General features: G+C 46.5%; 1 protein-coding gene across 1 annotated transcript; it reads left to right on the forward strand.

The window, feature by feature from the left end:
• Positions 1–1,514: 1,514 nt before the first annotated feature.
• Positions 1,515–13,842, forward strand: BRI3 (brain protein I3). The gene is made up of 3 exons (XM_039560111.1): positions 1,515–1,766; positions 3,280–3,394; positions 13,454–13,842. Exons 1-3 carry the CDS (start codon positions 1,598–1,600, stop codon positions 13,584–13,586), a joined length of 417 nt encoding a protein of 138 aa, XP_039416045.1. The 5' UTR covers positions 1,515–1,597; the 3' UTR covers positions 13,587–13,842.
• The last annotated feature ends 61 nt before the right edge of the window (positions 13,843–13,903 follow it).

Below are 13,903 nucleotides of genomic sequence, written 5' to 3' on the forward strand. Positions count from 1 at the left end.
TTCATTTGTGTTTTAAGATTTTTCGTTCAAGAACCTCCTGGAGTATTTACACTGCTACAGTTAGAGTAAGCAAGAGAGCCCTCAGAGGAGGTGCCCCTTTCAGATGGGTCACCTGCAAACCAGAGGAAGGAGACAGAAGGCAGGAGGGCAGGGACCTCCTCACCATCATGTGATGCTGGCACTGGCTTGGATTTGGGGTGGTGTGATCTGTGTCCCTATCCATTTCAAGAATTTGTTTCGAGACAAATTGTTTAATGACTTCTGCTTTTTATGTTTTTTCTCCCCTTCCCATGAAATGGGGCTACCCCTTCCCTGCTGCACAGGACCTGTCATGGGAGGGAGTCGCAGTGTTTGCCATGGTGATAAGGCTGTGTTGGGACCTGTAGCAAAGGACAAACCAGGGATTTCCAAACCAAAAGATTTGGTGAGTCAGACAGCTCAAGGGATAAAGGTGTGGAGGGAAGAGGCAAGAGTTCTGGCTGGAGTAAAAGACGTTTAACATCTTTACAGCATCTGGCCCGGGCAGTCATCGAGAACGTGGGTTTCAGAAGCAGCTGAGTCTGGTGAAAGTGTTGTTGAACTCGTTCCTGTCGTTTGCTGTACAGGAGGCAGCAGCATCGCCTTTGCTTTCCTCTTCATTCCTGTCGTGTTTGTTTCTTAACTTTAGTGTTTCTTTGAACCATGAGAGTTTTCTCCTGCTTTTTCCTCAATTTCTTTTTAAAAAACATTCCCTCTTTTTACAACATTCCTTCTCTGTGCCACCACCCCAGAGCTCTTTTTCCTTTAACGCTCAAGTGCGGCTCTTCCCAGTGGGGATGTAAGAGTTTGCAGAAGTCACTGCGAGTAACCATCCTCATCCTCCCCTCCCCATGCCGCGGGCTTCCAGCAGGGACCGCATTTCACAGAAAGGGTCAGCTTGGAAGGGAGCACAGCGGCTCATCCGCTCCAGCCTCCCAGCCCACGCAGGGTCGGCGCAGGATCGCAGTCCGGGGAGAGAGCACGGGCAGGAGCACGATGCTGAACAGGGGCTGAGCGGGCAAGTTAAAAATCCCTCATCGCTTTAGTGACAGACCAGCGGGGCCGGCGCGGTGGCTCGGGGCACTGCCGAGGACCAGGCTGTCCCACCGCCGGCTGCTCCCGCTGCCCGAGCGGGCGAAACCCGGGACCCCCAGCGAGGGCAGCGTGTTCCCAGCCCCGCTGACCGGGGCAGAAGGCTGCGGGGCTGTCGAGCGTCGGTGCGGGGCTGCCGGTGCCGGTGTCGGCGGCGCTGCGGGGTCCCGGCGGGGCGCGGCCCCTTTAAGGCCGCGGGTTCCCCGCCCCGCCCGGCGGAGCCGCCGCGCGCCGCTCGGGGAGCGCCGTCACGTGGGGCGCGGCGGCCTCGTGACCGGCCGCGAGCGCAGCACCGGGGCCGCCGCTCCGCGCGCGCCGCTCGGGGGGGGGCCGCTCCCCCGCCCCTCCCCTCCCCCCGCCGCGGGCTCCTCGCGCCGCCGCCGCCCCCGAGCTCCGGCGCCCCCGGGCGGGGCGGGGCGGGCGGCGCGCGCCGGGCCGGGCGCCGCTTCCTGGTGGGCCCCGCGGGACGAGGCAGCGCCGGCGCAGCATGGACAGCAAACCGCTGCTGCAGGAGCGGCCCCCCGCCTACAGCCCCGCCGCGCCGGGCGCGCCGGGCTACGACTACGGGCACGGCAACTACGGCACCATCCCCGCCCCGCAGCCCGGCTTCCAGCCGCCCCCGCCGTACTCCTACCCGGGCGCCGCGGCCGCCCCAGGTGGGTCACGGGCGGCGCCGACTCGGGGGGGGGGGGGGGGAGGGTTGCGGGTGGGGGGTCCCCGGTGTGCGGAGCGAGCGCCCCGGCGCTCCTTCGCTGGGGCGGGGGGCGGCTGTGGAGAGCCTCCCCTGCCCCCGGCACTGGGCGGGGGTGTCCCGCGGGCTCGGGAGCCGGGCCGGGGCTGCGGGGCGGCAGCGGGGAGCTCCCGGGCCGCTCCTGCGTGCGGCTCCCCCGGCACACGGAGGTGCTGGCGGTGTCGCGGCTCCCCCGCTCGAAGGCAGCGCACGGGGGCGGGTGCGCCGGCATCCAGGTGTTCGGAAGCGCCATCTCCCTTTCCCCTCCTTCCCTCGGGGCCCCTGAGGTGTTTGCGTTGTGCTCTCCCCAAAATCCCGGCTGGGTTTGCGGGCATTCCTCACACGCGCGGGTTTTCTGCCTCGGAACAATGGCAGAGCCACAGCTGTGCTTGGCACTAAAACAGACCCCAAACTTGTTCTTTGCTTGCACTTCGCTGTACTCTGGTTAATGTTTGTTTTTTTTCTGATACACTTCAGTAGTCTGGGAGAGACTTAGGTGAGTAGATGCAGTACTTTCGTTAACTGAATTAATATTTGTCGAAGAAAGAAGTAACCTCTCAGGAAAGAGAAATGCTTCAAAAGTTACACAGCAGACACAGACCCCCATCTTTGAGTTGAACCTTGAGGCTATATATTGATTTTCCTGCTGATAACTTGTAGCTTGCTTTCCTGCAATACGGATATTAGTGGTTATTTTCGGTTTGAAAAGTGAGGTTGCCAGACTTCACAGATGCATAACTTGATTGAAGAAAATCTGAGAACTTGGGAAATAAGGTCAAAGTGGATTATACCTGGGCAAACTGTGCCTTGATTACACTGCATACATCCAACCATCCCTTTCAAAAGCTTTTAAAAATATAATTTAACGTTTTTAATGTTAATAAAGGAGTTAAAGGCTTCTGTCTTCTATCTACAGCTGTTAAAATTACTCATCGCTAACAACATGGACTTTCTGAAAGTTGGTGTTTTTTTCTGTGCTATGCTGTTTCTTTCTACTTGCATCCTATCACTCCTACCTTGCTCTGCAGTTAGAAACTCAGTATATGGAATTTAAGCTTGAAACTAGAAGAAGATTTATTCTGTTTCAAGTCGTTTGTCTGCTAGAGTGGGATGTTCTTGATACATAACATCCGGAGATGAAAGCTATGGTCATTGTTTAAACAGTTTTTCCCTGGTGCTCAACAGCATTGAAACAAAATCTCCAAGTTAATTATTAGCTCAGTGTCCTTTTGGGATGGTTAAATTGATACTTGTGTTTATGAAGTGGCTTTGCTATTAGATGTGCCAGGTGTTCCAGCTCTGATTTTGATAGATCTTAAAGTGCTTAATCAACACCACATTCCTGTTTATTGTTTTCCATGTTTTGTTGTCATTCTTGTAAATTACCATTGTTCTTTGTACCTTACGTGTGGTGATTGAAGTTTTTTTTCTTATTTTAGGGTATGCTGTTCCTCCACCGACTTCACAGCCAGGCTATTCGAGCACGTACACCATTATTCAGCAGCCTGCCACCACCACTTCTGTAGTAGTAGTTGGTGGCTGTCCTGCCTGCAGGTAAAATGGCTCTCAAGGAATTTAACGCAGTCTTGGGTTTTGTTTTTTGAGATAGAGGTGTCCATATGGTTCCTTGGTTTCCTATAGTTTCTGCTTGTGTGTGTATTACAATTAACTGAAAAGGCACTGAGATCTAGGAGTGGAATGCTTTGGTTTGTGTAGTGTGAGCTTGTCCTGATGGGTTTGTGACACCTGCTATAAATAATACAAGACACTTCAAAGGTGAATCTGTTCTTTAAGATGGAGGCAGATCTGTAAGTAATACTTTTAATGAAAAGGCACTTCAGTAACAGATGTGGCGGGTCAGTTCTTGGGGGAGAGCATGACAGGAAGTCCTTTCTCATGTGTTTATGCCTGGTGATGGTGAGTAGCATGATTTTGTTGGGAAACTGTAATTTTTGACCATAGTCACTTCTGGTTTTCTGGCAGCTATGTGGAAGAACTTCTGCTGTTGTGGTGTACGTTCCCATTCCTAATCCAAACTGTGCAAAACCAGGCAGGGTGATTGTCAGTATTGGCTGAAAACATCAGTGGCTTAAGGCTTTAAAAAAATCTCTAAAAGTCCTTTAACTGCAGAAGAACAGAGATTGATAGACCAGACTGAAAATGTCAGTCTGCTGCAGAAAAAGTGGTCAGCTGTTACTTGGAGTTGCAGCAAGAGAAGAACTTCCCCCTTGGAGATCACAGCCATAAAAAAGGAAGAAGGCACTCAGTTTCCTCACTAGTGCTCTAAGTCAGCTGTTGTCCCTTTCGCTTCTCAGTTCTTCTCTTCCCAGGATATGGGGTGTGGCTGAGGGCAGAGGGATTGCTGCTGGTGCAGTTCAGGCTCTGCTGTGCCTGGCCAGCCCTGACTCAAATGCAGGCTCATTCCCCTCTGTTAAAGTGTACAGGAGTTACCCTTGGGGTACCTTGCAGGGAGGCACTTGATACTCTGCAGGTCTGAGCCCTTGCTTCCCTTTCAGAACGTGTAGGAGGCAGACTTGCCTGAGCAGCTGAAGCAATGCAGTTTGCAGTGTGATGAATGGGACAGAGGGTGTCATACGGCAGAGGCTGGACCCCAGGTGTCTTTTGGTTTTCTTAGAGTTGGTGTTTGAGAGTCAGTACCTGCCTTCAAAGGTCGATTCAAATAAGAAGTATCCTCTGGTGTTATGTAACATCAGGTGCCTGTTGAAATGCCACTAGTTAAGGCTGAGAAACCTGTACCAGATAGAGCTATTGATCCAAAAATGTGTGTTTTTAAACTGTGGGGGAAAGCAAGCGCTGAGCTGTTCAGAGGATGTGTTAGATCCTGCCACCTGCGTGATTACATCAAGATGCTGATGCTGTAGCTCAGCCAGAAGACAGGGCAGATGTTGTGCATGGCTTGGAGAGAGGCAGGCAGGGTGCTTATACAGACAGGCCTTCTGGCCCTGACCCCAGTACAGCTCAAAGCATTTCACTGGGGAAGTGCTCTTGGCAATAGCTTAAAATTGATAGGCTCTTGTTGCTATTATTTTTTCTTTTTCTGGAAGTTCATAGAATATGCTGAGTTAGAAGGGACCCATCAGGATCATCTAGTCCAACTCCTGGCCCTGTACAGGACACTCCAAGAATCCCACCATGTGCCTGAGAGCATTGTCCAAAACTTCTTGAACTCAGACAGACTTGAGGCTTCTGGGATGGTCTAGGAAAGACTTTTGAAACAATCATTTGCACATGTAATATTTAACTTCAGCCAAATTTTTGAAAATGAGCAGTCTGTTGTTAGTTGGTTTTAAGTGACCTCACTTGAATCGTTTTCTTAAGTCATCAGATATGCCCCAGCTGGAAGCACCCATTGTGGACTCTTTCCTAAAGCAAAGTACTCTCCACAAAATCCTAGTTTAATCTTGGATCCTCAGTTTCTGTTTTAGGCTTTCAAAAATAAAAACTGTGAGGAGAACTGTGACATCTTGATTACTGCACTGCTTGAAGTGTAGGACTCTCCTCAGCGCCTGGATCAGGGGATCCCAAGGCTGAGTAACTGTATCTAGTAATGGTGTGTCAGTCTCATTTGCCCTATCACTGTTTGTTCCTAATTGTCTTTAGAACAGGAGTCAAGTGTCAAGGTAGGAGAGAAAAATTTCAGATTGCTGTTTTTTTGAGTAGTCATGGAATTGATAGTTTGTTATTTCAGGAGAAAGGACAGGGAGGCTGGGTGAAAAGCATAATATTGGAAATATTCATGGGAGCCTGAAAGATCAGGTTCATATTCTAGAAGGTTACACTGGCTGCTTCTGTTAGAGAAAGAACCCAATCATCTTTGACTTCTCAAGACCTTAAACACAGTTCTAGTTTACTTCCATGTCCTGGAAACATTTTATGAGGAATGCAATGTGCAGCTACACTCTGAACAGAAAAGTTGTTGAAGGGGCATTGAAAAATATTAAAAACTATTAATGGTACATAAAAAGACTTTGTTTTTAAACTACCAGGTCAGTTGTCCTGTTACTGTCCTGATTTGATGGTGTGCATCATTGTTAGAGAAGTCCATCTGCTTTGGATCACCAGGAAAAGCCTTTTGTGTGGCTGTGGAGTGACGTAACTGATGGAGTGACCTAAAGGCCATCGAGAGGATTTCTGCTATCAGAAATACAAAGTAGTCTTTTGCACTATGGCATGTATTCATGTTGCTGATTGAAATCAAAACCATTTCCAACTTAAAATATATGGTGTTGAGCAGCAGTACACAGTATTGGTCTGTTATTTGAATTGGTGTCTGTTTTATTGCAGTCATGCGTGATCTTGGGGTTAATAAGCTGGCTCGAGTACAGTTGATCTTTAGGCTTTTTTAATGGTATTTAGTCATAAAAAATACAAAGTATCTCCAGAAGTAGCCTCTCTGAAGTTGGTAGTATGCCCCTGGTGACTGGTAATTGCAATCCTGCCCTTCTCCCTCTGAAGCCCTGCTGCTCTCTGAGGGATGACTCTCCTGTCTCTCAAGCTGTGCCTCTTGCTTAGAGCTGTTCCTTACATTGTGCTCATTCATCACTGCTCAGTGGTGCTTTCTAGTTACAGACTTCAGTTTTAATGTGTGTTCCATCCTTCCCTGCACTCTGAGAATGTCCTGGGTGGTTGTAGTCCTGTTGTCTTGGTGTCTGTTCTTCTCCCAGCCCTGACGTACAGAGAATTAAACTGAGTTGCACAATCTCGTCAGCTTTATGGCTTCTAGTTGACATTTAAGGTTTGGCCAAGTCCTGCTTTTAAACTGTTTTATGTTCCCAAGTACACATTGAGTCATTACAGGCACTGACTTCAGATATCCTGCTGTGGAATTATCTTTTTAGCTTGGAGAATGCAGCCTGGCTGCTTTACTTGTGGTCACTTTCATTTTCTTTTTCTCTGTCTTTTGTTGTTGGGGATAACTAACTGCTCAGGAATGTTTGCTTTCCTGTTATTTAACAGAAGAAAGTTTCTTTTAAAGACTATAAAAACATTCTCTTGATCTGATGATTGTAAAAGCCAGTTCCTTCAAAATCTGAGAGAGAGCTTGTGATGGGCCCTGTTGGGTTTTTATTTTCCTATTCAACAGTATTCAGTTGGGAGAAAGAGTGAGGGAAAGGACCTCACACTGCTGCAGCTTTTACTTCTGGTAACTACAGCACAACTGCTGGATAGGCATTGTAGTGGGTCTCAAATAATGCCAACACTGAAGCTTCTTCCAGAACTGGAAGATGAGACAAGTTTGATTAAAGCTGTATTTATTCTGAGATCTCTCACAGCATTCTTCCTGCCACAGGTGTGGTTTTGGTGTATTATGATGGGGTTTTTTGTTTATTGGGGGTGTTTTTGACTTTAGTTGTAAGTTCTGAGGTTTTGGTTAAAATTTTGTTTTCTTCAATTATGTGCATGTCTACTGAGGAAATAGACTCTAGAAAAATTGCACTTAGGTGATCAGGTCCTTCCAAATTTCAGTCTTCTGCTCTTAATTCCATTCTTTCAGTCACGAATGCTGTGTGGGCTTTGATAAAAGGCTGCTCAGGATACAGGTTTTCTGTAGTTATTCACAGCTACGTTTAAACTTCATGTAAATATTCTTAATATAATTTAATTACATTCAGTGGTTAAATATACAAGGAATTAAATAAAAGGCACCAGCAAAACACCTGTTTAGAGAGCATGTCTGATAGTGTGAGCAAACCTGAGCATTTTGGGTTTCCAGCAGCAGGCTGGAGAGCCTTTTGAACCTTGTGAGTGAAGCAAACTTTGCAATACCTTTTTGGGAGTGCTGTGAGGAGGACAGGGAAGAAGAAAGCCTTGATCCAGCAGACTGGGGCAGATGCCGTGAGTGCCGTTTGGAATTCCTGACTGGGAGAGCTGGGACTTTTCCCAGCCTAACAGCAGCTGCTGAGCAGGAAGTTGCTTGCTGAGCCCCACAGAGAGGAGGGATAAGCCTTTAACAGGGTCCCAAATGAGAACAGCACAGCTCTGGCTGCTTCTGAGGAGTTTTGTTCCACTGGTCTGACCTGATTTGTGGTCAATAATCATTGACTTCATCTCATAAAGTCTCATTTCTTAGAAAAATAAGGCACAGAGGAATGAATTCCCTAATGAGACTCTATAAAAATGATGATCTGGTCTCTAATGCCTTGTCTGTCACTGGCCCTGAATTATAGCAATTTTTTTATTAGAGCCACCATTTGTCTTGAAGAATACTTGTCTGTATTGTGATAATTAGGATTTCACTGTAGCAATGAGTTGTTCTGGGAGAGAAGAGGGAACTGCCCTTCTTTGTTGGTCACCACGGCGGTGCTGATTTGGCTGTGTGTGCAGACAAGGGAGGGAAAACCCCACCAGGGCTCAGTCTGGTTCACCCTGCTGGATGTCCACCCCACAGAGAGCTTGAACTGGTGTGCTTAGCCTCGTTTGCCAGGCTGGGCTGTTGGTGTGAAGCCTTGAGGCTCGTCTCCTAATTAGAACTGGAATTAAAGCAGTAGTGCTCCTGCAGCAGGGAAGGCTGGTGGTTTGGAGGCATTTCAAGAAAGACAACAGCTAGATACAGGCTGCTCCCATTGCCAGAATTCCTCTGCTTCTACAGCCAGCCCTCTGTTTAGGAAATGAGGCCTAAAGCATGAGGAAACCCAGATAAATCTGTAAATACTGTCATGCCTCTTAGTTGAAAGTGACTTTTAAGGATAATTGCATTTACATATATGTACATCTTATGCTGAGGAAGGCAAGCCAGTGGCTACATAGAGATTTAGGCTTCTTGTGAATATGGATCAACAACTATTCAAAATTGCCATCAGGCTGAGGCTGGAGGAGCTGATCCCTCTCTTCGTAGAAATTAAAACTGTAAACATTCAGTGCTTACTCAGTAGCTCTGTATATAATTCTCAATCCTTTTTCTTCTGCAGCTTGCAGGTGAGGTTTAAACATTCTTAACACAGCTGCTGCTGTTGCATTAGCCAGGAGACTATAAAGAATCTCTGGCTGGTTTTGTTTGTATGTTCAAAATTAAAGATTTAGGGCATAGCTGCCAAAGTCCATGTTGGTCCCTGGTATGATGTTTCCATTCAAATCTAAACTTTGAAACTCAACTGACCTCCAGGGCAGAAGATGGGATATGATATGAAAATTCCATGTGGTTGGTCAGTGATCTGTGTACTGGATAACAATTTTCTCAAGTGCAGTTTCTTTTCGTGTCTTGAAGAGCTTATGGTACAACCAGCCTATCTCTGATTACCTGGGGTGACCCTTCGAGTGTATTTATAAGGTCTAAAAAATGCTGATAAGGCCACATTTAAACACTGTGATGTAGTGTAAGTCTAAAAATGCACATGTTAAATCGGACCAATGCTGTGTTCACCAATCTCATTATTGGCCCTCTGATCGTGGGTATTTGACTTAAGATCTTAATGTTTTAAGAGTTACTTTGAAAAAGGGAGTTGTCTGAAAAATAATTTGGTTTTAAATACTTGTCAGTGGGAATAATTGACCTTACTATATGGAGTTGGCAGCTGCAGTTATAGCTTAAATGCAAGATGCTGCTTGCAGTATAAATAAACCTTTCCACTTTATTTTTAGAGTGGGAGTGGTGCAGTTATAATCAGCTTTTATGTGGTTTATGCTGTAGAAGAAAATTTATGTTTGGTTACATTAGTGAATCTACAGTTTGAATATGGAGTCTCTCATTACTCCACAGCTCAGGTAAGATATACAAGCAAAAAATATTCATAGTCTCCCTTATGAAAAGTATTTTTTTTTTCTCTTTTTAAATTTAGTAACTGGCTAAGCAGTGGTTGGGTAAGTGTTCATCTAAAATTAGGTGGTGACATAAATCAACAGAAGCCAAGAAGTGTTTGTGTGGCTAATGCTGTAATCACACTTAGACACCCCAGGAGCTCTGAAACAACAGGTATGGTGTGGAGGTCATGCAGGCACAGCTCTGGTGAGTGTCCCTTGGAGCTGCCTTGCTCTGCTGCTGGCTTGGGCTATCCCTGTTCTTCTTCAGTGCTGATCCAGCAGTGCTCCCTGGGCCTTTTGCCTGGATCTGGAGTTGAATATGGATGGCAATTTTTTAATTTTTATTTTTAGTTTAACTTGGCATTTTGCACTACCACAAAACACTTCTGAATAACTCTGTTTAGGGTGAAGGGAGTTTAAAAGAAATTCTATTTAGAGTGTCAAGGACATGTGCTGACCAAGAGACTTGGGCCCTGCAAGCTGCTTAAGAGGGTTGATTGGAATGGGTTGGGCTGTGGGGTCTGCAGCTCCTCGGGGCTGACCAGAAGTACCCCAATTGATCCCTTTAATGTTTGATCAGTGTGTTTGTTCTTTAAGGTCACATCAATAGTGCTTATACTCTTAACTAGGCACACTGGCTTACTCGTCACAAATGTAGGTTTCAGGGCAGGAAGGGAATGTGGAATTATTAAGAGACCAGGAGAAGATTTCAGAACAGTAATGAAGCAGGAGTTGGATGCCTGCAGGAGGCTCAGTGTGTGTGAAAGGAAAAGAAGGCATTAGTGTAACAGCAGAGCAGAAAGGAAATACAGCAGCTGTTACATGCTGGGTACTGTACTTGGTGTGCATTTTCCAAACTAGTGTTATTTGTGATGTCATGGAATGCCTGGGAAAGGGGCTTTGCATGTCTTGGGTGGATCTGTAGTGTGAAAACTAAATCTTGAATTACTGAGAAACTGCTAGACTGTGTCTGAGCCTCTCTGTACATACACTGTACTACTGGGGAAAAGGAGAGGCCTCACTGACTGAGCTTGTGCTGCTGCTTTCTGTTTGGTCTGAGGCTGCTCAGCATTTCACGCATTTCCCAAGTGCAAATTACCAAATTCAGCTGCTTCATCCCCACCTGACAGTTCTGGCTGACACACTGCAGTGTCCTTTTTGCCCTGGTATCTGTTACTGGTCTGGTCCCAATGGTCCTGAATTTCTCTGCATTCCAGCCCTAGTAGCAGAGTGTTCCCAGGAGATGGCACTTCCAGTAGCACATCTTCTCCCTGCCAAATGAGAGCCTTGTCTGCTGACTTCATTCTTTAATTGGAGTCTAATTTTGAGGGTCACTTGCAATGTAATTTTAGTTTTACTGTTCAGATAGGCCCTTTTAAAAGAGGTTGCACAGCAAAGGAATTCTGGTGAAGCTTTCCTGTGAGCCTTAAGCCATGCTCCATAACCCCCCATCATAGACAGTGATGTGCTCAGGCATGGCAGCCAGTGGGAAGTCTCGGGAAGGGTTAATGTGAGGCTCTTCAGCTCTGCTTTACAGGGCAGCCTAATGAAGGCATCTCTGCTTGGGTTAGTGTGCTCTGAGCTTGACCTAGCAAGCAGATCTTGATGTTCCTGACACAAGCTAATTGTATAACAACTGCTTTGGGATTAGGAGTTGAGAGTTGGGTAGCAAGGGTAAGTTGATGGGAACGATACTTTTTTTCATGTTTTTCTTTCCTTCTGACTCTTAGTAATCCATACTTTTTTCTTTTTTTTTTTTTTTTTTTTTTTAAATGAGGACCAGAGCTGCATACAGTGGTTTGGATGAAGCCATTAATCATCCATATTATGTGGGAAAAGTTTGCTCATGACATGCCTCTATGATGTTTGCTTTTTTCTTGTAGTGATGGTGACTGCTGTTCTGTTAGTGATTTTTTCAGTAACTCCTTCATATTTCTTTCCCCAGCAGTCCTGTCCCCTCTGACTGGTTTAACCATTGGTATTTCACTTTGGGGAATGCTCTGTGGTGAGAGGGGCAGGGAAGCAGGGGAATTCTGGGTTAAAGTTCTTTGTAGCAGCACACCAGGCGCAGCCTAAGAAAGAAGAAATATTAACCAAGCTGTGCAAAAGCAGCGCCTGTGTTTTCAGAGTGACTCACACACCCCCTGAGCCAAGGGTGAGCGGCCTGGGCTCCTCTGTGGCTGCTGGGGACACTGCTGCAGAGGTAGAGACATGGTGTGTGCCAGGCAGGGACTATAGGACACCTTTTTCTCCTTATGGGCCCACTGCTCATCAGGCCAGCAGAGGTGCAAAGGCTGGTTGGTGACACACAGAATTCTGTTCATTGTCATTGTCACAAGAAATGCTTGCAGTGTCAGCCAGACAGATATACTGTCAAACCAGACATACAGAAGAGAGCTCTGGTAACCTGCATCACAGAAAGAGTTTTATTTTAGGTCAGTGTTGATGCCTGGATTTGTAATTTGGTGATGGGGTGTGGGAATAGGAGTTGGAAGGTTCTGGAGAGATAGGTGAAACTCTTTCCACACTTGAGGAGGCTCTCCTGAACTGCTTTGGAGCCATGGGGAGAGAACAGGAGGCTCTCCTGAAGTGCTTTGGAGCCATGGGGAGAGGACAGTAGTACCTACACTACTGAAACTCACTCTACCAAGTGCGGTCCAGCTCTGGGAAAAAGGGTCAGATCTGAAGTCCTGAGGAGTGTGTCTTGAAGCAGAACACTTCTGCAGAGCTCATCTCTCTCTTGTTCAAGAGTAATCTTGCACTGTTGTGGCCAAAGTGCCTGCCCTGAGAGCTGGAGCTCGGGGACTGCCTGACTCGCAGGGAACAGGGGTAATGTTATGCTGACTTTGTGGGAGCAGCCACAGTGTCCAGCAAAGGCTGCACAAGTCTGAGCTGTGGGACACTTGTGTGCTGAGACTTGAATCTGTGTAGTGATACAAGCTTTGTCTACATTTTTTAGTTGTGTTTTTTGAGTGAGGACATGAAATGATAAAGCTGCTGCTGGGATCAGTGGTAACCTGACAGTTTCTTTATTTTATACCAGATACAGAGTTAACTTCTATCTCTGCGAACAGAAATAAAGTGCATTAAAATGAGGGAATGCTTAAGGGGAACATGAACTTCCATAAACAGCAGAATATCAAGAACACTTGGAAAAGCCTTTGGCTTGTGATGATGGTTGAGGGGAAGGGGAATGGTTCCCAAGTTTAATCAAGTTCCAGTGTTTCGGGCAGTTGCTGTAAGGAAATGGTCTCTTGAGCCTGCACCTTCCTTCCTTTGCTCCACTTACACGTCCAAGAGCTTGTCCCTGCCTGCTTGCAGGCTGTGAGCAGCTTGTTGGCCTTGGCACCCTGCTCACAGCCTGCACTTCAGGGTTGCTCAGCTCTGTTTGCGTTGACTTTCACTGTACCAGGAGGATACTTCTTGTCCCGAGTGTTTTGCTAAACTCCAAATCTTGACTATTTAATGTAACTGCACAAATTTCTGAAGTATGAATTCTCTGTTTGACTGTCTGCCTTCATTTTGGGGGATGCTCAGATACAGCAGTTCAGAAAGGAGTCAGGGACTGAAATGGAGGTAAATTTCTGCTGTCATAGGACTGTGCTGAAACAAAATTTCTGGGTGGTCGTGGAGTTGGGAGTCAGCTGGAGCCAGGTGACATCAATCATTAGTTCTTCTACAGTGGTAAAGGGACATCAGTTTGGAGAAGTACAAACCAGGAACAAACCCCAAACCTTGTACTTTATCTTTCTCTGTAAAATGGTGTGGTTTCTCGTGACTGCCAAAGCACTGAGTGGTGACTTGAGGGCAAACTTGCTGAGTGTCCTTGACTGTTGCTGTTCTCCCTTTTTGCAGGGTTGGCGTGTTGGAGGACACCTTCACCTGTCTTGGTGTTTTGTGTGCCATTGTATTCTTTCCAATTGGGATTCTGTTCTGCCTTGCACTGAGGCAGAGAAGATGCCCTAACTGTGGGGCAGCTTTTGGCTGAGGGGCTGAACGTGGACGTGCTTACAGAAGCTACAACTGTTAGCGTACTCTTTCTAATGTAAATGTCATGTACAATCATTTTATTTGCTTCAGACCTGTTTTGTAAAGTGTGAAGGATTTTAGTCTCTTGCATGTAATTTAAACTTAATCTTTTATGAGCATGTGCATTGCAAAACATGAAAACCTGACTTGTTTTCCATGTTTAGTGGCACCTGTTGAAAACTAAATAAAACTGCTTTTCCTTTTGCAATCCTCAACTTGTGGCTGGATTATTAAGTATGTTACTGACATGTCTGATCCCATATAGTCTGGAAACAG

Source organism: Corvus cornix, chromosome 14 (assembly GCF_000738735.6).
Source record: "Corvus cornix cornix isolate S_Up_H32 chromosome 14, ASM73873v5, whole genome shotgun sequence".
NCBI lineage: Eukaryota > Metazoa > Chordata > Aves > Passeriformes > Corvidae > Corvus > Corvus cornix.